Source organism: Bos grunniens, chromosome 1 (assembly GCF_055505025.1).
Source record: "Bos grunniens cultivar Pamir isolate PY7600 chromosome 1, Bosgru_T2T1.0, whole genome shotgun sequence".
Taxonomy (NCBI): Eukaryota; Metazoa; Chordata; class Mammalia; order Artiodactyla; family Bovidae; genus Bos; species Bos grunniens.
The window spans coordinates 24,274,775-24,301,920 of NC_141165.1; the positions used below are offsets into that span (position 1 = coordinate 24,274,775).

General features: G+C 38.8%; 1 protein-coding gene across 9 annotated transcripts in view; it reads left to right on the plus strand.

Annotated features, from left to right (window-relative positions):
* Positions 1-27,146, plus strand: part of PPP2R3A (protein phosphatase 2 regulatory subunit B''alpha) — a 233,838-nt gene that overhangs the window by 51,740 nt on the left and 154,952 nt on the right. For 7 of the 9 annotated variants that reach the window (XM_086353829.1, XM_086354208.1, XM_086353737.1 and 4 more), the window contains one exon: positions 10,141-12,600. The exons of the other annotated variants lie outside the window; for them this stretch is intronic. In XM_086353829.1, coding sequence (XP_086209955.1) covers positions 10,609-12,600 — 1,992 coding nt within the window. In that variant the 5' untranslated portion in view covers positions 10,141-10,608. The remainder of the gene's footprint in view (positions 1-10,140; positions 12,601-27,146) is intronic. 9 annotated transcript variants of the gene reach the window in all.

Consider the following 27,146-nt stretch of genomic DNA (forward strand, 5'->3'; position numbering starts at 1 on the left):
CAGGGAAATGCAAATTAAAACCACAGTGGGATACCACTTCACACCTGCTAAAATGGCTAAAATTAAGGAAACTGATAAGTATCCAAAAGGTTGTAGGGCAACTAGAGCTCTAGAGTGTTGCTGATGGGACCATAAAATGGCAGAACCACTTTGAAAAACTATTTTACAGGTTTTTATATAATGTACACTTCTCATGACTCATTAATTCCATTGTTAGTTACCCAAAAGAAATGAATGCTTATTGACAAAAAAGACTTTTACTTGAAAGTTCTTAGCAGTTTTAATTCATAATAGTCCAAACTAGAAACAACCCAGATGTCCATTAACTGAATAGATAAGATGAATTTGGGTGTATTTAATTATATAGTAGGATATCTGCTAAGCAGTAAAAAGGTATATTCTATTGATGCATGCAATAACATGGATGAATCTCAAAGCCATTATGCAAAATGAAGGAATCCAGACTGAAAATGTGTGTACATCTCGTATATACACATCTTCAGTCATGTGAAGGTCGAGAACTGGCAGAACGCATCTATGGTGATAGGACTCAGATGAGCAGTTGTCAAATATTGCAGGGGCACAATTGATTGGGAGAGGCACAGAAATAGTTTTAGGGCAATGTAAATTTTCCCTCTCTTCTAGAACAGTGGTTCTTGCTAAATTTCCTTGAACTATTCATCTAAAATGAACATTTTTACTCTGCGAATTATACATCGGTAAAGCTGATTTAAAATAAAAGTGAGACTCTAAGAGCTGAGTGGCTTCCCAGGTAGAGCTAGTGGTAAAGAACCCACCTGTCAATGCAGGAGGTGTAAGAGGTGCGAGTTTGATGCTTGGGTTGTGAAAATCCCCTGGAGGAGGGCGTGGCAACCCACTCCAGTACTGCCTGGAGAATCCCATGGACAGAGGAGCCTGGCAGGCTACGGTCCATAGGGTTGCAAAGAGTCAGACATGACTGAAGCGACTTAGCAGGCACTCAGAGAGCTGAGAGGAAGATCTGTTTTGGAGTAGCATTTGTCAATTAGTGAAGACGGGGAGTGTTTGAAAGTTTGAAAGGAATAGAATTCTTTTGTCAATTAGTGGGCTTCTCTGTAAGGTGATCATGTGATCAGATGGGCTTTCTAATCTCCAGAAGAAGAATTCTTTAATAGTGGGGGCTGGGAGCTGGAGATAATAAACCTGGTTTTGGTGACTGACCTGGACTTGAGCTGGGATAAGGAGGCTGGTGGGCTTATTCAGAAAGTAGACCTTTACTCAACTTTTAGTCCTTTACCACCCTTTTTATGTGTGATGGCCTGAGGTTGGTGTTTTTCTGGTTCAGGTTTTTTCACCAACAAATAGGATTCCTGTCTTAGCAGAAAAGGAGGGATGATTTTCTGAGTTTGTGGAGTAAGGGTCGGGAGAACTCTATTCCTTTCAAACTTATAAGCACTCCCCTTGTGGTCTGTCCTCTACCCTAGCCCATTTTCTGTGATTTTTGGTACCTCCTAACCTGGGCCTTCTGGGGTTGTGCAGGGGGAGTTGGTGTGTTTGTCATTAGTATCCCTTTCTCCTCTACTCTGCTAAGTCACTTACTATCCCGCTGCAGTTTTCTGTCTTCATATACAGTGATTTGGGGTTACTGACGTCTCTTAGGTTCTTTGAAGATCGAGTTTACATTCCTATTTTTGTTCTTAATGTTTGAAGGAGACCTTAAAACTGTAAAATCCGTACTGTACATTTTCAGCCTTACCAATACCAAAGTCCTGCTACTTCTCCAAACACACAAAGCTCTCTCTTAATTATACAGTAGAATATCTGCTGTATCTCTGTACCTTTGTTGAATTCCTTTTTGCTTATATGCATGTGTGTGCTCAGTTGTGTCTGACTCCTTGAGACCCCATGGACTATAGCCTGCCAGGCTCAATGGGATTTTCCAGGCAAGAATATTGGAGTAGGTTGCCATTTCCTTCTCTAGGGGATCTTCCCCACCAGTTAAATCCCATCTTCACCTGCTAAGGCTCTCATCCTTCAAAATCCAGTTCTCCCTCCTAACTTTTCTTGTTGGCTGCCTCTGTTTCACAAGAAATCCACTTCATTGGGATGTTTGCACTGAAGGAATACCAGGAGCCACTGGAGAGTACTTGTTAACATAGTCATACACCAATTAACATGGAAGTAATAGGGATTGTTGAGTGAACGCTGAACCACTTAGAGTGCATATGAACCACTTAGACAGAAATTGGGAAAACAGACTCTGGCCCATTGTGGAGATGAAGGAACAGAAAAGATGAAAGGCTTGGGGGAAGTGGGCAGGCAATGCGCAAAAAGACCTGAAGAGGAATAAATGTAAATATTCAAAATATCATCTCTTAATTTCCCTCCCTCTCTGCTTTCTACCCCTGATATAACATGTTTAGACTGATATTACATCAAATTGAACATTGTAAAACACTCGTTTCATGTGCCATTTAGAAAGAAAAATCTCAAACTAGAATACAATGCTTTCTTATCATTTAGGACTCTTTTTACTTAGTTCTTTTGGACTTCTATTGACAGGTATTTTTAATTATACATACCTCTTGTGCGTACATAGTCTTTGGAACTATGCCATAGTCTTTGGGGTTTGTTGGTTTTTGAAATCTCACTTACTGAGGTTACCAGTGACCTTCACACTGGCAAATCCAGTGGGTAATTTTTGTTTTTCCTTGATCTCTCGGCAGCACCAAATCACTAATGATGTCCATTTTGAAAGTTTCTCCTTCAACATCCTTGAGAGTTGTTTCTTGGGATCCCTCCTAAGAATTCTGTTCTTCTCTTTAACCCAGAAATGTCTATGGTCCTCAGCCCAGAGCCCTTCTCACTTATGTGCACACACTCTGAGTGACCTCTCAGAGCTGCCTCTCCCACCCAGATCTTGCTGCTGACCTGAAGGTTTTTACATTCACATTTCATCCACTCATCACCACTTGGATGATCCATGTGTGTTACCTCTTCAAACAACACATTCAGAATAAAACCCTTCATGTTTTCTATGACCACCTCCCATGAAACAAAAACAAAAAACATGTTGGAAGTGATAACATTAGTCCTCCAAGTACCTAAATCAGAAACCCAAGATTCCTCCCTTTTTACTCTCTCCTCCTCCTCCTCTTCTGTGAATTCTTTCTCACTGACTATTTAATCAGTGCCTTCCTGTTTATTAACTTCTGCCACCTACTTGGTTTAGAGTCTTAGCACTTATTACATGGATTATTACATTAGCCTTCTAATTGATTTCCACACTTTCACTCAACTGCTGGAATGTCTTTCTCAAACATAAACTTTACCATGTTACTTCCCAGCTTAAAAGTCTTTGTTTCTTTTCCCATAGTTTTCATAATAAAGTTCAGACTGCTGAGGTTAGCACACAAGAAAGTCTGTGGCCCAGTTCCTGCTCCTCTCTGGTTGCCTCCCCTCTTGCCTGTCTGTACCCTCCCCATCCCACCTCACCCCCAGTGAAATCAGCTGGAACTATCATTGTTCTGAACTCACCGTGCCATGTTAGGCCTCTGAGCCTTCACATGTATGTTTCCCTCTAGAGTATTCTCCCTCTCCTTCTTATCTAATTCTCATTAGTTAGAATTTAGAACTCAAGAATGGGTACATACATCCCTTATTTGGGGAAGCCGTTCCTGACTTTGAGGTCTGATTTAGATACTCTCTTTTAAAATGGACAAAAGGGCTTGAAGAAAGGATTTGTGAATGAACACAAAATGTCTACTAGCTAAATAGATGTTTAGGTACAGATTGAAATATGCACTTCATTTCTTCATCTTATCAAATTGGAACATGGAAAGATGGGCCTACTCCTACACTGATATTGGAAATATAAATTTGCCATTTTTCTGGAGAGCAGAGTATGTTTCTAGAGCCATTAAAAATAATAGGCATATACACACACTCCTTTTGGCTTAGCATTTTACACCTTGGAATATATCCTAAGAAAATAACTTTTTTGTAAAGCATACTTACACAAAATTTCATGATGTTCATTCATAAAAATATTAACAATGGTTATTTCTGAATTGTGATATGAGTAATTACACTGTTTTTCTAACTTTTCTGATAACATGTATTTACTATGAGAGCAATATGGAAAAGAGAACCCCCACCTTTGTGCTCCTGATCCATGCTGTACTTGCCTCCCTGTTGCCCTGATTAAACAGTGAGTGTGCTGAGGGCCATCACCAAGAATTACTCAGCATCATCCCACCATCTGGCTCAGAGTAGAAAATGCTGGATAAGTGAATTATACCAGTAACAGCTAACAGTTATTGAGTATTTCCGGTGTCTTAGGCATTGTTCTAAGCATTCAACATATTCACTTAATCCTCATGAGATGGTTACTATTTTTATCTCTGTTTTGCAGGTGAAACAGGCTGATAAAAGTTAACCAACTTCTGTAAGGCCACATAGCTGTTGGTGGCAGGCTTCGGATTCAAACCCATGCAGACTGGCTTTTACTGAGAGACATAAGATAGCATCATAGTTCTGAGTTAGATTGTATCTCTGATTAAGAATAATTGGATTAGATTCCATGTCTAGGATTCCAGAGGTACAACTGGGCATCAGTTGAGTCATGATCTAAACAAAAAGGCAGAATTTGATACCCACAGAATCTGAACCAAATACCAGGAGAATAATCTTCATTTATTTTACCTTAAAAAAAAAATTATTTTACACTGTAAACTTCTTATTGAAATTGGTCCCATCCCTTGGGATTTAGTTTTATGTTCCCTCTCTGTGATATTCATGTCCCTTCAAAATTTAAACTCAAAGACCTAAATTTTTAATTAGTTCTTTAGCTCTTCCTCCCGCCACTTTTTCTCAGTAAGATTACTTATGACAGGGTCATCAGATTTCATTTTTAAAACCTGTCAGTCTTCATTTTTGTTATATCTTCTCTTTTTTTTCTTCATATTTTCTTTTAAAGTCTCAGAATTTCTGAAAGCCGCCTTCCTACTAACTGGGACTCTACTGCATAATATGGTGGCCTCTAACCACATATGGGTTTCAAAGAAATTATTGGAATTAATAAGAATAGACAAAATATTTAAACACTACTTCTCTAGGGACATATGGGGCTGATCAGTAGAACAGGATAAGATGTTCAACATCATTAGCTAGAAGGGTGATGTAGGTTAAAGCTCCATTGAGATAATACAGTACACTATTAGAATGGCTAAAGTAGAAAATACTGGCAGTCACAAATGTTGAAGAGGATGTGGAATCAGCCATCTCTCTCATACATTACTGGTGGGAATGTAAAATGGTGTAGCCACTCTGGTAAATAGTTTGGCAGTTTCTTTTAAAAATATGCTTAACATTCAACCTAACAATCAGACTTGTAAATGTGGTTATTTACCATAGAGGAATGAAAACCATGTTTATACAAAAACAGCAGCTTTATTTGTAATAACCCAAACTGTAAACAACATAAATATCCTTAAACAGGTGAATGGGCAAACAAATTGTGGTATATCCATACAGTCAATAGACTCAGCAATAAAAAGGGATGAATTGTTGAAATGTTCAGTAAAGTGAATGACTCTCAAAATCATTGAGTTCAGTGAGAGAAACCAATATCAAAAGCTTAAACACTGTGTGCCTTGCATGAATGTTCTTGAAATGACAGAATCACAATGATGCAGGACAGTTTACTGTATGACTACAAAAGAGTGGTGTGAGGGGTTCTGAAGAGCGAAGGGGTAGTTCTGGATCCTGATTGTGGTGGTACATTCTGTAAAAGGAAGGTAGAAAGAAAAGAAAAGGAAGGAGTGAGTCATATAAAACTGGTGAAATCTAAATAAGGTCTGTTAATTGTCGGCTTCCTGCTTTTGATCCTTGTGGTGTGGTGATATAGGATGTTACCATTGGAGGAAACTGGGGGAAGGGCACACAGGAACTCCGTATATTATTTTTGTAACTTTTCTGTGAGTCTAAAATAATTTCAAATTTTAAAATGTTTAACTAAATAAAATTAAAATTCAGTGCTTCAGTTACAGTAGCCGCGTTTAAAGTGCTCAATAGCCACATGTGGCAGATGCAGCCATATCATGGCAGACATGGAATGTTTCCATCAACACAGAAAGTTTTTCTAGGCAGCACTGGCTAAAAGCATATGTCTGACTCTGGCAGTATTCTCTCCCTTGATTACTTCAAATTCTAACCTCACAACAATACTTGTTGTATTTTCTGTCATATTACCTTATTAACTGGTTGTTTTGCTCATTTTCAAACCTAGAGAAAGATTTCTCTTTAGTTTCTCAAATTTCAGAGAAATAAAAGTCTTATGTCACTTTAGGAATTTATCTGACAACTGTTGTAATAGTTTAAATTTAATATTTAAATATACAATTTAATCTGGATATTTAAATTGTCTAACAGTTCTGTATTTTGCTTCAGGGCCAGTTTTATCACCCATATTAAGATATAGTCCTGGGACTTCCCTGGAGATCCAATGATTAGGACTCCATGCTTCCACTGCAGGGGGGCACAAGTTCTATCCCTGGTCGGGGAACTAAGATCCCACATGCCATATAGCATGGCCAAAACAAACAAAAATGATATAGTCTTATTAGCTCTTATACAATTATCCTAATATACTTTCTTGATAGTGTCCTTTGATTTTCCTTCTCTTTTATCCTTACCCAAAAACTCTTCAAAATCATGGTTTTCTGAAAAGGTGCATAGTTTTTTGTGTTTGGTGCTATTTCTTCCCTGTCTCCTGGATGTACATCTTTTAAAAATGTATTTCCTTCCATTGCTACATTCTAGTCTTTTGCCCCATAACACTTATTCCTCTTAGGCACTTTTGTATTTTCACTTAAGAATTATTGGGTAGGTACTCCCTTGTGGCTCAGCTGGTAAAGAATCTGCCTGCAATGTGAGAGACCTGGGTTCGATCCCTGGGTTGGGAAGATCCTGTGGAGAAGGGAAAAGCTACCCACTCCAGTATTCTGGCCTAGAGAATCCCATGGGGTCACAAATTATAGTCCATGGGGTCACAAAGAGTCGGACACGATTGAGTGACTTTGACTCACTCGCTTTACTATGGATCTTCTTTATACTTGAGCTTCAGCCAACCTGCATGATATTCAGCTTTACAGTTTTATATGAGCCACCATCTTGGATTTGAAGGCAAGGCAGTAGAGGACAAAACAATGGCTCAAGATCCATTCACATAGCAATAAAGTTGAGACACTGCAGGAAAAGAAGAATGGGGGCGAAACACTGAAGGAAAACCACAAAGAAAGAAAGAAAGAAAGGAGTGTTGGAATTATGATTTATATGTTTGTGGAAGGAAAATCTGAATATTATAGTGATATCAGTGTTCCTTCAAAATAATTCATAAGTTTACTGTAATTATAATCAAATTCCTATCATAGTTTTCTTAAAACCTGACAATGCAGAAATTCATCTGGAAGACCATCAAAGAATGTTGGAACATAAAAAGGAATCATAATTCAAAATATGAGGGAAAAAGTCAGATAATAAAACTTAATAAGACAATAGTAATTATGATAGTATAGGATTGGCATAATAAAAGAGTAATAATCATTGAATCTAAAGAGCCAAGAAATATATCCTAAACAGTATAAGAATTCAACAAAACAAAGGGTTTTTCATGAATTAATTGTATTAACTATTAACCATATCTTATTTCACTGTCTCAAATACAGAAATAAGCAAAAGATTTGAATAGAAACTTTACCAAAAAAGAAATATAACAAATAAGCAAAATAAACGGAATTTTCTGGGATTGAAGAAATAAAAATGAAAACAGTCAAGTTCTGTTTCTCATTATTAAATGGGTAACTGTTTTTATTGTTAAAATACCAGTGCAATTCTTGGTACTGTTAAACTGATGCTGTCTTTCTCTGCTGTCGTCATCTCCTACCTGTCCTTGTCTTAGTCCGCCTTTCTTGATGCAGTAGTATTGTACACTCTTATTCAGCAAGTCATATTGGCTCTACCTTTTAAATATATTCAGCGTTTAAGATCCCCTGGAGGAGGGGAAGGCTACCCACTCCAGTATTCTGTCCTGGAGAAGTCCATGGACTGTATAGGCCATGGGATTGCCAAGAGTCAGACACGACTGAGTGACTTTCACTTTCACTTTGCCTCTCCTGGTTCAGGCCCCCCAGCCTTCTTACCTCATTTACTGATATAGCTCCTACCTTGTTTCCTTATTTCCTGTCTTGCTCCTCTGCAGTCTCCTCTGAACACAGAAGCCAAAATTACCAATTTAAAAACGTAAGTCTGATCATGTCATTCCTCTGCTCAGTAGACATCAGTTGTTTCCCAGCTCACTCACAGTAAAGCCAAATTCATCATAATAGTCTGCAGGCTCTGCATGATTTAGACTCCCACCTTTCCTTTCTGGCCTCTTCTCCCACACTGCCTACCACCTTGCTTTCTCTACTCCAGTCACTTTAGCCTCCTTGTCATTCTTTTAGTAAGTCAAGCATGCTCATACCGCAGAGCCTTTTTACTTTTGGTTATTCTGCCCGAGATGATTTAACCCCAAATACCTCCTCAACCTGCTCCCTCTCTTCTTTCAGATCTCTGTTCAGATATCAGTGAGGTCTTCCCTGACTGCCCTTTGTAACACAGCACCTTCTCATCCTTTCTAAACCCTTGCTGTGCTTCATCTTTCTCTATTGAACATATCACCATCTAAGTTAGGTTTACTTACATGTTGTTTTTCTTTTTCCAGCTAGATCGTCAGTTCATTCAGGACAGGGACTTTATTCACTGCTCTATCTCTAGCACTTGGCAGGTGCCTGTCACACAGTAAGCACTCAGTATTTATTGATTAAGTCAGAACATTGACTGAACCTTTTTATTTTGTTTTGTTTTTTAATGTTTTTTCTCTTTTTATTATTTTAAATTAATTTTATTAGAGGATAATTGGTTTATAGTGCTGTGTTTCTGCTATACAGCAAAGTGAGTCAGTTATACATATACATATATTTATGATAGTTTGTGTCCCTCCATCTGGCAGATATAACAGTTAGAAACATGTGTATCTAACAACAGAATATTAAAATACAGAAAGCAAAATAAATTAAGGGAGAAATAGAAAGCTCAACAATAATATTTGGAGAATTCAGTACCCGCCTCCCCACTTTCAGTAATGATAGGACTACTGGGCAGCACTGGATTGAACCTTTTTGGACAGCAACTTACAACATGATTTAAATGCCCTTTAAAAAAAAAGAGAATGATTAAATTCTATCCATTGATGACAAGAGAGGGAGATCTGCATGTGGCAGGGTCTGAGAGGATGAGATCAAGATCAGTAATAAAGGTTGTTTTTCTCTCTCAGAAAGAGTAAGAAAAGAGATGAAGGTAAGGGAATAATTTCCAAGTGTCGAGGACATTGTACAGTGAAGAGCAAGCACTGTGTGTCAGCCGTCTTTAAGAAACCTAGGTTGATGGAAGCAACATCAACCTGTCCTGTTGATGCAGGACAGTAACAGAAAATAAGGTTATGTGTGGATGGGAATAGTTGTTGAAAATGAGTCAAAAAAGCTAGGCCTGCCATGATGCATGTTAGGGATCAGTAGTGTGAATTCTTGATCTGTAAGAGGTGAGAAAGCTCTCTATGTCTAAGCTAGTCAGTGTCATGTTAGGAAGCAAGGAGGGCGGGATTAGAAATGCCAACTGAGAGGCAGCTGTAACAAGGCAGAGTTGAGGTAATACTGTTACTGTAGTTAAGTTACTAAGTCATATCTGACTGTTTTGTGACCCCATGGACTGTAGCCCACCAGGCTCCTCTGTTCTTGGGATTTTCCAGGTAAGAATTCTGGTGTGGGTTGCCATTTCCTCCTCCAGGGGATCTTCCCAACTCAGAAATCAAACCTGCATCTCCTGCATTATCAAGCAGATTCTTTATCACCAAGTCCCCAGGAAAGCTGGTAATACTACTTTAGGTAATAAGGAGTGTAGGGTGTAATGAAACAAAGGCTTGAATCAAAAATAAGCCATCAGTGATGTGGCAAAGAAAAAGATAATTAACTGCGTGTGGGATACAAAAGAAGAGGAAATAAAAGATTCTGTCAGTATTAAGAGACTGTATTTCCTTTAAATTATTTTCTTTTTTCATTATAGGTTTTCCTGTCATTCACAAAAAAATGGATCATTTAAGCCTTTGGAGGACTCAGTTATCACAGTACTTCTATACTACCAACTGAGATTTATGACAGTACATTTATGACCATAAATGTCTGCATCATAGAACTGCTGAAGAACTAAAAGAGAATATTCTTTATTCTTCTTAAAATTTATTCCTAAAAATAATCCTATAGTATTATGATATTACTAAATGAAACTAGAAAGCAAGCACAATTATTAAATTATTAGACTGATACAAGCACGCATGTGCAACAGCTACTGTATCTGACAGTTACCAAACCTCAAATTTTGATGATTTCCCTTTGCGGGAAAGGTCATTATATTTGCAAGAAACCACTGAACATTGTCAGTCAAATATATTTTTAGCTGAGTGTCATTTAGGAGAATTTACTTGAAACAAGTTCTGGAAAATTCTACATCCTACCACTCAGTGGATTTGATATTATGGCAGCAACTTACAGACTTGTGGTTAGTACTGTGAACCACTACAGCAGTGTGGTGATAGACCGGCGTTTTGAGCAAGCGATACATTATTGCACTGGAACCTGCCACACCTTCACACATGGAGTTGACTGCATTGTGATACATCATAGTGTTTGTGCAGACCTCTTACACATCCCTGTGTCTCAGTTCAAAGATACAGATCTGGACTCTCTGTTTCTACCCCATGAAAATGGGTTTTCCTCAGCTGAAGGTGACTATCCCCATCAAGCCCTCACGGGCATACCCAAGGTCAGGAAAGGATCTACATTTCAGAGTACCTGTAATTTAAAGGACATTGCAGGAGAAGCAATCAGTTTTGCCAGTGGGAAAATAAAAGAATTTTCCCTTGAAAAACTCAAAAACTCTAACCATGCCGCTTACAAAAAGGGAAGGAAAGTTAAATCTGACTCATTCAACAGGAGGTCAGTTGATTTTGACTTGCTCTGTGGCCATTATAACCATGATGGGAACTCTCCATCCTTTGGTTTACTCCGGAGTTCCTCAGTTGAGGAAAAATCTTTATCCCGTAGAAACTCACTCGATACAAACCTGACTTCAGTGTTTCTTCACAACTTCTCTGAAGAAGACCTGGTTACTCAGATTTTAGAAAAACATAAAATAGATAATTTTTCTTCTGGTACAGATATAAAGATGTGCTTAGACATCTTGCTAAAATGCTCCGAGGATTTGAAAAAATGCACAGACATCATAAAACAGTGTATAAAGAAAAAGACAGGGAGTAGCATCAATGAAGGAAATGGTAATGATGCAATTTCTAGCTCTGAAACTGTCTATATGAATGTAATGACCAGGTTAGCATCCTACCTGAAAAAGCTACCATTTGAGTTCATGCAATCTGGGAATAATGAGGCTATAGATTTAACAGAACTGGTCAGTAATATGCCTAATTTACAGCTGACTCCCTTTTCCCCAGTATTTGGCACTGAACAGCCCCCCAAGTATGAAGATGTTGTCCAGCTCTCAGCCCTTGACTCTGGACAGTTTCAAACTATAGAATTGCAAGATGACCAGCACAGTTCTAGAAAAACAGACACTATAAAACCCATTCCAAATAACTCTACAAATTCCTTATATAATTTAGAGATAAGTGATCCCAGAACTCTAAAAGATGTCCAGCTTCAATCACAGCCACTAACTGTAAATCCTTTAGAAAATGTTTCTTCTGGTAATCTCATGGAAACCCTATATATTGAAGAAGAGTCAGATGGAAAGAAAGCATTATATCATGAACAGAAGACAGAAAATGGACCCTCTCAGGAGTTGATAAAGGTAAATGAAGATAGAGCAGAATTATCAGACCATGGTACTCATCTTAAAAAATGTCCTGCCTCAATGCAAAATGAAATTGGTAAGATATTTGAGAAATCAGTTGTTAGTCTGCCTGAGGAAGATCTTAAATCTAAAGTTCCTAAAGTTGAAGAGGAAAACCACAGAGATTTTATGAATTCTAACAGTCAGGAAGAGATAGATAAATTGTTAATGGACTTGGAATCTTTCTCACAAAAGATGGAGACCTCTCTAAGAGAGCCACTTGCTAAAGGTAAAAGCTCTAACTCTCTAAATAGTCAGAGTCAGTTGATTGATCAGCTCCCAGATCTTGAGCCTAAATCTAAAGTCTCCTCACCCACGGAAAAAGTGTCACCTTCCTGTCTAACAAGGATTATTGAAACCAATGGACACAAAATAGAGGAAGAGGATCGAGCCCTCTTACTGCGGATTCTAGAAAGCATTGAAGATTTTGCTCAAGAATTGGTTGAATGCAAATCAGGCAGAGGGAGCCTATCACAAGAAAAAGAGATGATGCAGATTCTACAAGAAACCTTGACAACTTCCTCCCAGGCCAATTTATCAGTCTGCAGAAGTCCTGTTGGTGATAAAGTCAAAGATACTACCTCAGTGGTTTTGATTCAGCAGACCCCAGAGGTGATCAAGGTAAGACCTAACAATCTTCAGTCCCAAGAAGTCTCCAAAGAAATGTACTAATGTTTGCAAAATTTAGAAACAAAAAAATTTTGTCAGTCGTTTTATGTTCCACTAAAGCTCCTACCCTACAGTAGGCATGGTCTCACTGAGTTCAGTGGAAAAAGCTAAAAAGCAAAGTCTTTATAGAGTTAAGCAGATTGCTTTCAATTTCCTTCCTGACACCCTTTATCTTCTTCCTAGCTCTGTGACCAAAGGAAACTTACTTGGTCTTAATATCCTCATCTGTAATGGGAGTAATAATGATCAAGATAAGTCAGGTGAAGCACAAGCAAGGTGCCTTACACAAAGAGTTATTTAATATTAGTTTCATCATCCTCAACCAGTAAGCCACTCTTCACTGCATGCCTTTGTGGACTACAAGCCTGTGTAGAACTTAAAATCTAATTGGGGAAACAAAACTAACATACCAGAAAAAGTATGTGAACATATAAGCACATCTCTGAAAGTTTTGTTAGTGCAGCAGATCTTCAAAGAAGGTAAAGATTAGAGTATATGAAATATCCTTCGTCATGCAAGTGAGAATGGATGTCAGTCTAAAGTTCCAAGGTAGAAGTATTTTCAGAAAGCTTTGAATTTACCCTGCTACTGATAGCATTGCTTTTGAATAATACCAGAAAGGAAGTTATCTGCCCATTTGTAAGTATGTATATGTGTCTTAGCCCAATAGGATTATTCTTATTCGTTTTACATGTCCAACACAGTTGGTAAGAGGCTCTGCTCCACCTCGCACAGGGACCCAGACTGATGGATGTTCCATGTTCCTACAGCTGCCCCATTGCCCCATCTGGAAGATGTGGCTTAGGAGTTCACTGAAGAAGGCTAAGAAAGAAATGGAGCTTTTAGCCACCTTGCCCCACTCTTGACATAATTCCCGTCTGCTCACAGCCCAGTGATTCCAACCTGAAGTCTAAGAATCATATGGGAGCACATAGAATATTTGGTGAGCTCTGTCTCTACCATGTGAATACACTATATGTGTCAACATGTATGAATTCAGACATGAAGCAAAGTCAACAAACTAGTTGTAAAATAATGATAGGAATTATTTGGGGTATTTGTATTGTATAAAAAGTGTGAATAAATACATGGATACATCAGGTACAGTGTTCAGAACAGTGATTAATCCATGGAAGAAGGAAGAGAGAGAGAACTGAGGAAGAATACACAGGGTCTCAGTAATATTTAATCTGGTAATGAATCACCATTATTTTGTCATGCCATTTTGTATATCTTTAATATAATAAATTTTAAAAAGACAAATGGATATTAGAGACGGCATATATATGGCCCAGTTAAAAAACAAGTTATTATTTTCACATTAATATTTTCATTAGAACAGGAAAAAATGCATATTATGATCAGATGAATAATTTTTACCTCATATTTTTTTGTGGCTGTTGTTCTCCTGTACACATTTTTAGTTACCAGTGATGCTAAAGTTTAAAACAGTACATATTTAAAGTATTAAATAATTTAGGTCTAAAAGATCCTCAGTTGTCCACTGAGCGTTACTGTGAAATCTCTCTTGAGTCTCTTCATTCCTTGATTCACAGTTGGTAATACTCTTTGTTAACATGGGTCAATGCTGAAGGGGAGAAACTATGTCAATTAATTAGAAAAATTTTTAAAAATCCTTTCATGTACATAGGCAAGACTGATGTGCTTACTATTTTATAAAGAAAATACCTGTATAGTAACCAAAATGATAATAACATAAGATCTAACAGTTCTTGTGATCTGCGGTGTACCAAAATATTTAAATGTATTGTTTTCCCCATTAAAAAAAAAAAGTCTACCTTCTCTAATGACATATTCCAATGTTTCACAACTACTATGGCCAGAAACTCTTACTGTAATAGTGTTTTGAAATTTATTTAGCCCTCTTGCCCCATTATCATCTGTGGCGGGGAGCAGAGGGAAACAAATTCTTCTAGAAGAGGTAGACTGCAGAAAGCAGAAAATGTGAACCTGAAGCCAAGAATAGATCCCATGCAGCATCTCTCCTGTGTGCCCGGCTGACAGCTCATAAGTGGGTCACCAGTGCAAGTACAGCTACATAAAAATGGCCCTCTGGGCTCTAAGTGAGCTCCCCAGTTTTTTGACAAAGTATGGACTGACTGAAATCAAAATCATATTAAAGGATTCTCCCATAGGTCTTTTAAATGAGTTCCTCATAGAACTCATTTTCTATGAGTTCCAACCTCATGGAATAAATTTGATGACATTTATTTTTTCCCACAGAGGTACATCATTTTTTTTAATTGAGGTATAATTGACATATTAGTTGCAGGTATACAATAACCTGGTATTTATATACATGGATATAATCCTAGTTAAGTCTTGTTACTATCTACTGCCATACATAGTTAGAATTCTTATTACTTTGATGAGACTTCTTTATAAAAGTTGAAAAAATAATTCATGAAAAGCTAATTTAAAGAAACAAGCAATATAAAATGTGTCAGGAAGATACTTAAGGTAAGAAAACAAACCCATCCTTCCTTGACTCAGTTGCCTCCTTACCTTTTCTTTTTTTTAATCTTTTCTTTTTACAAAATATTTAAAATCAGAAGTTGGCAAATGTTTTCTATACAGGGCCAAATAGTTAATACTATAGTCTTTGCAGGTCACAAGTTTCTGTCATATAGTCTTGTTTTTGTTTTTTCTTTTTTAAACAGCCTTTCAATAATGTAAAACCATTCTTAGCTCTAAGTCTTAAAAAATGGGCAGTGGGCCAAATTGTAGTTTGTCTTAAACAAAGACAAAAGTATTGTGAATGACAGAAAAAGCTTTTTTATTACTCACCACTTTGCTTTATCAAATCTTAATGCTTTGCTGTAGCTTTGCTTCAGATCTTTATTTAATATTTTCATTAATATCACCGTTTTTAAAAAAGTTACCTCAGATATAGTTGAAATCCCAAGGGTTCCCCTCCCCAGTATTCTCTCCTCTTCCAGAAGTAACCATTTCCTGAAATATCAGTGTTTTTATCTCCTGGTCATGTTTTTATTCTTGTATACAGAGAATGAACAGAAAGTTCAGTTCAGTTCAGTCGCTCAGTAGTGTCTGACTCTTTGCAACCCCATGGACTGAAGCACATCACGCTTCCCTATTCATCCCTGCAACTCCCAGAGCTTACTCAAGCTCATGTCCATCAAGTCAGTGATGTCTTCCAACCATCTCATCCTCTGTTGTCCCCTTCTCCTCCCGCCTTCAATCTTTCCCAGCATCAGGGTCTTTTCCAATGAGTCAGTCCTTCACATCAGATGACCAAAGTATTGGAGTTTCAGCTTCAGCATCAATCCTTCCAATGAATATTCAGGACTGATTTCCTTTAGGATGGACTGGGTGGATCTCCTTGCAGTCCAAGGGACTCTCAAGAGTCTTCTCCAACACCACAGTTCAAAAGCAAATAAAATCAGAGAGTTAGGTTGGGGCCAACTTACAAATGACCCTGTATGCTATGCTAAAGTGTTTCTTTCACAAAAAAGCAGCAGACTCACAGATACAGAGAACAAACTAGTGGTTGTCAGTGGGCACAGGGGAGTGGGTGGGGTCCAATATAGGCTTAGGGAGTAAGAGGTATAAACTACTAGGTATAAAGTAAGCTACAAGGACATATTACACAACACAGGGAATACAGCCAGTAGTTTATAATAACTATGCTGCTGCTGCTAAGTCTCTTCAGTCGTGTCCGACTCTGTGCGACCCCATAGACAGCAGCCCACCAGGCTCTCCCATCCCTGGGATTCTCCAGGCAAGAATACTGGAGTGGGTTGCCATTTCCATCTCCAATCCATGAAAGTGAAAAGTGAAAGTGAAGTCGTGATGGAGCTAAACCTTTAAAAATTGTGGATCACTGTATCATATACCTGTAACATATTATGCAGCAACTATACTTCAATTTTTTTTTAAAAAAAGAGATCATTCCAAGGGAGTGGCTAGCTAACGAAGATTTTAAAAGCACAGGACTCCCACAGTATAGTTTTTTCAGAATAATTTTTTAAAGAATAATAAATTTTAAATTAAGGCTTTTATTTTTTAACATTTTGAACAGTCAAAATTTTTCCAGTTGTTCAAAACATTTCAATTAAAAGACTTATGTAAGGGACATATAGGAATTGCTTTTATTTGACATTGATGATTTTCACTGAAAAGATCTACTTGACAATATTATATATCATTAATATTTTAATATGTATTTCAGAATAATTTCTCAAGAGGAACAGTATCTGTTTTCCAGAAATACATTTCAAATCTGTATTTGGAGAGGGAATCAAATAAAAAATACTAGAAGGATGTTGAGAGATTGGTACAGAGGATATCGGTCTAAATCAGGGGTGAGATGAACAGATAAAGTTGTGGTACCTATATACAATGGAATATTACTCAACCATAAAAAGGAATGGATTTGAGTCAGCTGAACTGAGGTGGATGAATCTATAGCCTATTATACAGAGTGAAGTAAATCAGAAAGAGAAAAGCAAATATCGTATATTAGCACATATATGTCAGAGAAGGCAATGGCACCCCACTCCAGTACTCTTGCCTGGAAAATCCCATGGACAGAGGAGCCTGGTAGGCTGTAGTCCATGGGGTCGCTAAGAGTCAGACACGACTGAGCAACTTCACTTTCACTTTTCACTTTCATGCATTGGAGAAGGAAATGGCAACCCACTCCAGTGTTCTTGCCTGGAGAATCCCAGGGACGGGGGAGCCTGGTGGGCTGCTGTCTATGGGGTCGCACAGAGTCGGGCATGACTGAAGCGACTAAGCAGCAGCAGCAGCAGTACGTATATATGGAATCTAGAAAAATGGTACTGATGAACCTATTTGCAGGGCAGGAATAGAGATGAAGACATGGAGAACAGGCTTATAGGCAAAGTGGGATAAGGAGAGGGGGGGATGAATTCAGACAGTAGCATTGAAACATGTATGTTACTATATGTAAAATAGATAACTAGTGGGAAGTTGCTATGTAGCATAAGGCGCTCAGCCCTGGTGCCATGTGACTACCTGGGGGCGGTGGTGGGAGGCAGTTTCAAGAGGGAGGGTATACATGTGTATTTATGGCTGATTCACACTGCTGTATGGCAGAAACCAACACAACACTGTAAAGCAATTATCCTCCAATTAAAAATAAAGACACAAATCAGCTTTAAACAGCTTAAATAAATGAGGGGTCAGAATCCTGTGGTCCGTGGGCCAAATCTGATCGGCCACCTGTGTTTGTAAATCGTTTTATTGTAGCACAGCTACAGTCCTTCATTTCCATATGAACTGTGACTGCTCTTGTGCCCTGTCTACTAGGTTAAGTAGTTGTAACAGAGACCTTAAAGCCTGATATACTTACTTTTTGGCCATTTATAGAAAAAAGTTAGCTAATTTCCTGGTCTAGATATTATTTTGTGTAGATCAGCAAAACAGATTTTTGATAAGGTTCAGTGTGATATTTTTTCAAAGACATCAGTGGCAAAAACTACCAATGTGGCAATCAGATAGTCAAATAGAAGTAGAAAAATAAGTAAGCCCAGAGTTTCAGAATTCTTCATCATGGGTTCTTATCTACATAGCTTTCTCCCTTTTCCTCTCCAGTCATTTCCCGATCTCTGACTTTTCTACTTAAAACAGATTCCTTTTCATCCCATGTCTTATTCTCTGCTCTTTTTTCCTTTCTTTGCTCATGAACTCTCTCGCTGTGTCAAGTTCTATATAATTGGTCAACAGGTGACAGGAAACAACCCTGTAGGTCCTGGAATAACAGACGTTACTCAAATAGGCCTGAAATGAGTTGAACAAAGAGAATGGTATGTTTTCACTTATATATAGAATCTTAAAAGTTAAAGCAAATGAATATAACAAAACAGAAACAGACTCACAGATATAGCAGACAAACTAGTGGTTACTAGTAGGTTGAGGGGTGGGACATAGGGCAGGATAGGGAAGGGCATTAAGCGATACAAACTACTAGGTGGAAAATAAACTACAAAATATATTGTACAGCATAGGGAATGCAGTCAATATTTTATAATAATTGAATGGAGTAAAATCTATAAAAATATCAAACCACTATAATGTACTCCTAAAACGAATATAATATTGTAAATCAACTATACTTCAGTTTAAAAAAAAAAATAGGAACAGCTTGTGGAGGAGAGAAAGAGGATGTGGCTGAGGTTTCAGAGGGTTTCATAATAACAAATGAGTGAATTACATACATGTCCATGAGTGTGACATGGACATAAAATTTTTTAAAAAAACAGGAAAATATACTGCTTTGGAAGTTCACGTAATAAATGATGTTTCAATTCTACATTTTATTACCTTTAACAGATGATATTACAGTCATTTTTGGTCTGTTTTTAGCTTTATGGGACAATAACCTGTTAGCTATTATTCACACGTTAAAATAATAAACCCTAGCCTCCCCTGAAAATTATTTACTTTTACTTAATTTAGTGAAAACAAAGCCTGGGGAAAGTTTCCATTATTGCTTGTCTCCATTTAAAGAGTGGAGGGCAGGCAGGAAGGACTTGTCAATGAAAGAGGAAAATGTTAAGGTAAACAAAAAGGAAGATTTTTTTAAGCTATACTGTAATGCTTAAGTCTAGTGAAACCTTACAGATTTCACTAACTGAGGGGGCTGCTGCTGCTGCTGAGTCGCTTCAGTCGTGTCCACCTCTGTGCAACCCCATGGACTGCAGCCTACCAGGCTCCTCCATCCATGGGATTTTCCAGGCAGGAGTACTGGAGTGGGTTGCCATTGCTTTCTCCACTAACTGAGAGGGAAAGGTGTCTAATTATTAGAAAGTTCAAATTCAAACTCTAATTTTCTAAAAAAAAACTATTAAGAGTAAAACTGTTGTCACAGTATTGCCAGATGTGAACTTTAGCAGGACCTATTTCAAAAATGGGATAAAGATCACTTTTATGATTGATAAAAAATTATTGAAGAAAGTATATGAATGGCTGGCGCCCCATAGTCAAGCTTGTTTGGGGTGAGAAGGCCCAGAATTCGCTTGGCACTTGGGGATTAGCTGACTGAATATACTACATTTTTGGTCATGTGGACCATATACAGGGACATAAAAGTTATCCAGATTTTGGTTCGGTGATTTGGCAGGAGCTCTGGGCAGGAACGGCTCCATCATGAGCCTGGAAGTTTATTTCAGCATAGTTAATACATTATTATGTAAAATGGAGGTTGCCAAAATGATTTAAAAAGGATAATTTCTAAATAGCTTACGCATGTACTGTGTAGAGCACACAATTGGGGATTAAGATGAATCAGACATCATAAGCCTTTTTGGAGCCCACAGTCTAGTAGAAGAGATGAGCTATTTACTGTGATACAGAGTGAAAAGAATGGATTCCATGAGAGAGAGATGAAATGCTACAGGAGTTCAGAGGATGGAGAGAGAGAGATCCCAGCTTGTGAAATTCAGGAAGTTTCTCTGGAGAAAATAGCATTTGGATATGCATACCCTCGTCTTATTCAGTGAATTTACTTAAAGTCCTAAATGTTAGTGTTGTTATAGTGTTAATGGTACTAAGGTTAGAGGTTTATTTATCTCATTGGCTTGGACCATTTCCATTCTGTTCTAAGATGTAAAAATGTACCTTAATCTTCTCCATTTCAGTTCAGTTGCTCAGTTGTGTATCTTTGCGACCCCATGAACTACAGCACGCCATGCATTCCTGTCCATCACCAACTCCCAGAGCTTACTTTCTCATGGACAAACTCATGTCCATCGAGTCTGTGATGCCATCCAACCATCTCATCCTCTTTTGACCCTTCTTCTCCCACCTTCAATCTTTCCCAGCATCAGGGTCTTTTCAAATGAGTCAGTTCTTCACATCAGGTGGCCAAAATATTGGAGTTTCAGCTTCAGCATCAGTCCTTCCAATGAATATTCAGGACTAATTTCCTTTAGGATGGACTGGTTAGATCTCCTAGCAGTTCCAGGGACTCTCAAGAGTCTTCTCCAACACCACGGTTCAAATCAGTTCTTCGGCACTCAACTTTCTTTATAGTCGAACTCTAACATTCATACATGACTACTGGTAAAACCATCGCTTTGCCTAGACGGACCTTCGTCAGCAAAGTAATGTCTCTGGTTTTTATTATGCTGTCTAGGTTGGTCATAGCTTTTCTTCCCAGGAGCAAGAGTCTTTTAATTTCATGGCTGTAGCCACCATCCACAGTGATTTTGGAACCCCCAAAAATAAAATCTCTCATTGTTTTCATTGTTTCCCCATCTATTTGCCATGAAGTGATGGGACTGGATGCCATAATCTTAGTTTTCTGAATGGTGAGTCTTAAGCCAAATTTTTCACTCTTCTCTTTCACTTTCATCAAGAGGCTCTTTAGTTTTTCTTCACTTTCGGCCATAAAGGTGGTGTCATCGGTGTGTATCTGAAGTTGTTGATATTTCTCCCAGCAATCTTGATTCCAGCTTGTGCTTCATCCAGCCTACCATTTTGCATGATGTACTCTGCATATAAGTTAAATAAGCAGGGTGACAGTATACAGCCATGACATACTCCTTTCCCAATTGGGAACCAGTCTGTTGTTCCATGTCCAGTTCTAACTGTTGCTTCTTGACCTGCATACAGATTTCTCAGGAGGCAAGTCAGGTTGTCTGGTATTCCCATCTGTTGAAGAATTTTCCACAGTTGGTTGTGATCCACACAGTCAAAGGCTTTGGTTTAGTAAATAAAGCAGAAGTAGATGTTTTACTAGAACTCTCTTGCTTTTTTGATGACCCAATGGATGTTGGCAATTTGATCTCTGGTTCCTCTGCTTTTTCTAAATCCAGCTTGAATATCTGTAAGTTCACAGTTCACATACTATTGAAACCTGGTTTGGAGAATTTTGAGCATTACTTTGCTAGCATGTGAGATGAGTGTGCAATTGTGTGGCAGTTTGAACATTCTTTGGCATTGCCTTTCTTTGGAATTGGAATGAAAACTGACCTTTTCCAGTCCAGTGGCCACTGCTGAGCTTTCCAAATTTGCTGGCATATTGAGTGCAGCACTTTCACAGCATTATCTTTCAGGATTTGAAATAGCTCAACTGGAATTCCATCACCTCCACTAGCTTTGTTCGTAGTGATGCTTTCTAAGGCCCACTTGGCTTCACATTCCAGCATGTCTGGCTGTAGGTGAGTGATGACACCATTGTGGTTATCTGGGTCATGAAGATCTTTTTTGTATAGTTCTTCTATGTATTCTTGCCACCTCTTCTTAATATCTTCTGCTTCTGTTAGGTCAGTACCATTTCTGTCCTTTATTGTGTCCATCTTTGCCTGAAATGTCCCCTTGGTATCTCTAATTTTCTTGAAGAGATCTGTTATCTTCCCCATTCTGTTGTTTTCCTCTATTTCTTTGCATTGGTCACTGAGGAAGGCTTTCGTATCTCTCCTTGATATTCTTTGGAACTCTGCATTCAAATAGGTATATCTTTCCTTTTCTCCTTTGCCTTTAGCTTCTCTTCTTTTCTCAGCTATTTGTAAGGCCTCCTCAGACAACCATTTTGCCTTTTTGCATTTCTTTTTGTTGAGGATTGTCTTGATCACTGCCTCCTGTACAATGTCACAAACCTCCATCCATAGTTCTTCAGGCACTCTATCAGATCTAATCCCTTGAATCTATTTGTCACTTCCACTGTATAATCATAAGGGATTTGATTTAGGTCATCCCTGAATGGTCTAGTGGTTTTCCCTACTTTCTTCAATTTAAGTCTGAATTTGGCAATAAGGAGTTCATGATCTGAACCACAGTCAGCTCCCGGTCTTGTTTTTGCGGACTTTATAGAGCTTCTCCATCTTTGGCTGCAAAGAATATAATCAATCTGATTTTGGTATTGACCATCTGTTGATGTCCATGTATAGAGTTTTCTCTTGTGTTGTTGGAAGAGGGCGTCTGCTATGACCAGTGCATTTTCTTGACCAAACTCTGTTAGCCTTTGCCCTGCTTCATTTTGTACTCCAAGGCCAAATTTGCCTGTTACTCCAGATATCTCTTGACTTCCTACTTTTGCATTCTAGCCCCCTATAATGAAAAGGACGTCTTTTTTGGGTGTTAGTTCTAGAAGGTCTTGTAGGTCTTCATAGAACCATTCAGCTTCTTCAGCGTTACTCGTTGGGGCATAGACTTGGATTACCATGATGTTGAATGGTTTGCCTTGGAAAGGAACAGAGATCATTCTGTCATTTTTGAGATTGCATCCAAGTACTGCATTCCAGACTCTTCTGTTGTTATGAGGGCTACTTCATTTCATCTAAGGGATTCTTACCCACAGTAGTAGATATAACAGTCATCTGAGTTAAATTCACACATTCCAGTCCATTTTAGTTCACTGATTCCTAGAATGTCAACATTCACTCTTGCCATCTCCTGTTTAACTACTTCCAATTTACCTTGATTCACGGACCTAACATTCCAGGTTCCTATGCAGTATTGTTCTTTACAGCATCGGACTTTACTTCCATCACCAGTCACATCCACAACTGGGTGTTCTTTTTGCTTTGGCTCTGTCTCTTCATTCTGGAGTTGTTTCTCCACTGTTCTCCAGTGGCATATTGGGCACCTACCAAGCTGTGGAATTCATCTTTCAGTGTCCTATCTTTTTGCCTGTTCATACTGTTCATGGGATCTTCAAGGCAAGAATACTGAAGTGGTTTGCCATTCCCTTCTCCAGTGGACCGTGTTTTGTCAGAACTCTCCACCATGACCCATCCGTCTTGGGTGGCCCTACACGGCATGGCTCATAGTTTCATTGAGTTATACAAGGCTGTGGTCCATGTTAATCTTCTCCGTCTATCTTACAAATAGAAGTTTTTGGTCCTTGGGGAATCCAGTAAGGGAGGCTAGATGGCTAGATCATAAATCCATTATTTCAAACCCAAGCTCTCTGGTAGTCTAATCTTGATGATTTAGAGTAAGTCAAATTGGCTTAACAGAACTCTCCTTCCTAGAGAGTATAAAAGAAAATATCAGGCTCTTTGCTTATCTTATTTAAAATTCTAAGTTGATAGTTGATAGGACTCATGCTAATAAAGTAAAGGGTTGGATGGGTAGTTCCCATTGTTTTTTGCAGGTTTTAAGTCACACTTCAAGCAGACAGTCTTATCTGACACCCTGATTCATATCATCTTCTCTTTTACCACTTCAGGCTCCAAAATTATAATCTCCAGCTCCCAAACCTACCTAATAAAAATGAAATATTAAAATAAGCACATGCAGAGAGATTTATGAGTCCCTTTCAAGTTTCTTTGCCTGGCACTATCCTCCATTGGCCTTTATTTAACAAATGGTAGTATTAAATAAGTATTTATTGAATGAATAAACAAATAAGTGAATGGATAATCAAATGAAGGGATTTTTGCTTGTCTGGTTTGCCTGCTTCTCAAGTAGAAACTGTGCTCTCTTGCCTGAAGGCCATCTCTTTCCTGGCCCTTGGCTTCTCAAAGATGCATGCAAAAGAACCTGACAACTGGTTCCCTTCTAGGACTTGAGGCTGGTGCCTCAGCAAGACTCAGATCTCACCCAGACCTGTAGCCTCTTAATTCCTCTAGCTTGTAACACCTAAAAACCTGTGGAGTTCTGGGGAAAATCCTATCACCTCCCCTGACTAGAGGGGAGAACCCCATTAAGAGTATAGATCATTTTACCTTATCACAGGATGAAAGTGTTTTGATTGTAGACTGTAGGCACTCTCTTTTTCACCACTTCACCCTCAAGCCCTATTGTAGTACCTCCACATATGAGCTGTTTATTTAAATCCTGAAAATTCCTTTTCCCTGTCTTAGAAGTCCCACCTTCATCCCAACAGATTTAGCTTGGAAAAGAACTTTTCTGGCCACTTACCTTCAGTATAGCATTTTTTTAAAATCTAAATCTATTTATTTTAATTGGAGGTTAATTACTTTACAGTATTGTATTGGTTTTGCCATACATCAACATGAATCCGCCACAGGTATACCCGTGTTCCCCATCCTGAACCCCCCTCCCTCCTCCCTCCTCTGGGTCTGTTTTTGGATGCCCAAGAGGGTCAGAGAAATCTTTCAAGGTGGGTAGGATTTGCACCGTTACTAGAACTTTCTTTGTTTCTTTCTGACCCTGATCAGTAATATGTGTTTCACATATCATTCCGGGGGGAATCAAGAGCCTTCCTTGGTTAATGATCTAATATTATGAGTCTTTTCAAAGTTTAGATACTATATTGTATAATTTCATATATGTTTAAATGTAGAATAATTACGAAAATGAAATTATAGAAGAACACACTTTTGGAATCTTATTAAAAGCTTCTTCTGAAGCATTCTTCTTTTACTTTCTAGGTTTGTATCATACCTTCATTAAGACTGAGCAGTCATATCATTGAGGGAAAATGATATGACTTTAGGTGCTGACGGTTTCTTGGGTTCAGTGCTGCAAATATTTGAATAGAAATCAAAGCACTCATCAATACAGCAAGAAACTATTCTCCCTTCTACTTCATTTAACCACCACAGAGATTAATAAAAGTAAAGAGATCTGGCCAATGGCACATATAAATTTACAGGATGAGTTCAACAGCTGTTTCCCCTCCACCTTTAATGTCTTCTGAGATCAGGTCCTGTTGCATCTCCATCCTTTCTAATTATTCACATCAATTGTCAAGATAAAGATATAAATTGTAAAACAAATATACCAATGTGATCCCTTTTTGTAATTAGTATGTTTATGTGTATGCAAAAAATTGGGGGGTAAATACACTCTAAATTACACATGTTCTTATAGAAGTAAGACTGAGACCCAGATATCCAGGTACTCCTGATATGTATAGCCCTCCCCAGCCTCCAAAACAGAAGTGAAAGGAGCTCCCAGAACTCAGGTTGCTTCTGGTCAGCCTGTGGTTCCCCTCATGGACCTACCCAGCATACAGCTTCACTATTCTCTGCCTTAAGATCAGGACTAATCCAATAGCCCTTCATCCCTGTTTACATCAGTCACCACAGAAGTCTAGGAGTTCACATAACCACTCACCTCACCTCCTCACCCTACTCTTGTATATCCTGTTTCTGAGTCCAGCCCTGAAATCTTTCACTGTGCCCTCTTGATCATTCACTGGCAAAATGTCCTAGGTCATCAAACTCTTCTAAACATTCCCTTTACCCTCTTGTTCTATCTGAAACCCATCTCTCCCTAAGGGTGTGTGCTAAGTCGCTTCCATGGTGTCCGACTCTTTGTGGCCCCATGGACTGTAACCCTCCAGGCTCCTCTGTCCATGGGATTCTTCAGGCAAGAATACTAGAATGGGTTGCCATGCCCTCCTCCAGGGTATCTTTCTGACCCAAGGACTGAACACATAATCTCTTACGTCTCCTGCATTGACAAGCAGGTTCTTTACCACTGGCACCCAGGGGTACTATAGCCATGTGAAATGGCGACTCTTTTCTTTCCCACTCTACCCCTGTCTCACTGGATCTGGAGGAAGCAGTAAATGTTCTTGCATTTCATTGCAACTTCCAGACTATTCTTTTTCCCACTTCTCTGAAACTACCATCCCCCGGCTTTGAGCTAATGTCATCAGACTCACTATCCACCATGCTTAGTTGTTCAGTCGTATCTGACTCTTTGCGACCCCATGGACTGTAGCGCACCAGGCTCCTCTGTCCACCGGATTTTCCAGGCAAGAATCTAGAGTGGGTTGACATGCCCTCCTCCAGGGGATCTTCCCAACCCAGGGCTCAAACCGAGGTCTCCAGCATTGCAGGCAAATTCTTTACCAGCTGAGCCACAAGGGAAGCCCTACCTTTCCTTGATTGTAGTCATCTGCCAACCCCACGTCCCTTCCTTGATGATTTTAGCTCCTGGCTGTTTGACACTTTTCAATACTACTTGCCAAGATTCTCGTGAGTTTTCAGTAGATGAGGCATCCAATCCATGAGCTTCTCAATTCTTTGATCTCTCCTTCAGTGAGCTTGTCGTCTGCCCTTCTTTAGCTAGTCCTTCTCTGGTCCTGTTTTTATGTCAGTAGCTTTAGAAGTGTAGTTCCCAACTAACAGCATTAGCATCACCTGGGAACTGGATAGAAATACATATTCTCAGGCCCCGGCCCCTTTCTCCCCTGCAGTCATCAGTTTTTTCCCTTTGATCATTCCATCAACTGATAAACATGCGCAGTTCTCCCCTCTTTAAAACCAGGCATTCAAAAGACACTTTGGCATGCAGGAGATACAGCTCCATCAGCTATTATATTTGCAACATAAAGATCATCCCTAGGGTCTTTGACCATCAATTCTAGCCTTCTCTTCTGACATCTCTTAATTCACCCCAAATTACTGAGAAACCGTACACATGCACACCCCCCACAAAGACACCGGGGCAAGGTATTTAGGGGGGCAAGGTATGTTACAGTACTGCCACTGTGCGTTCACTGATACTCAACATGGCAGTGTCAGTGGATTAGAAACCCTCTATTCCTTCTAACTTAAGTTGTCTGACAT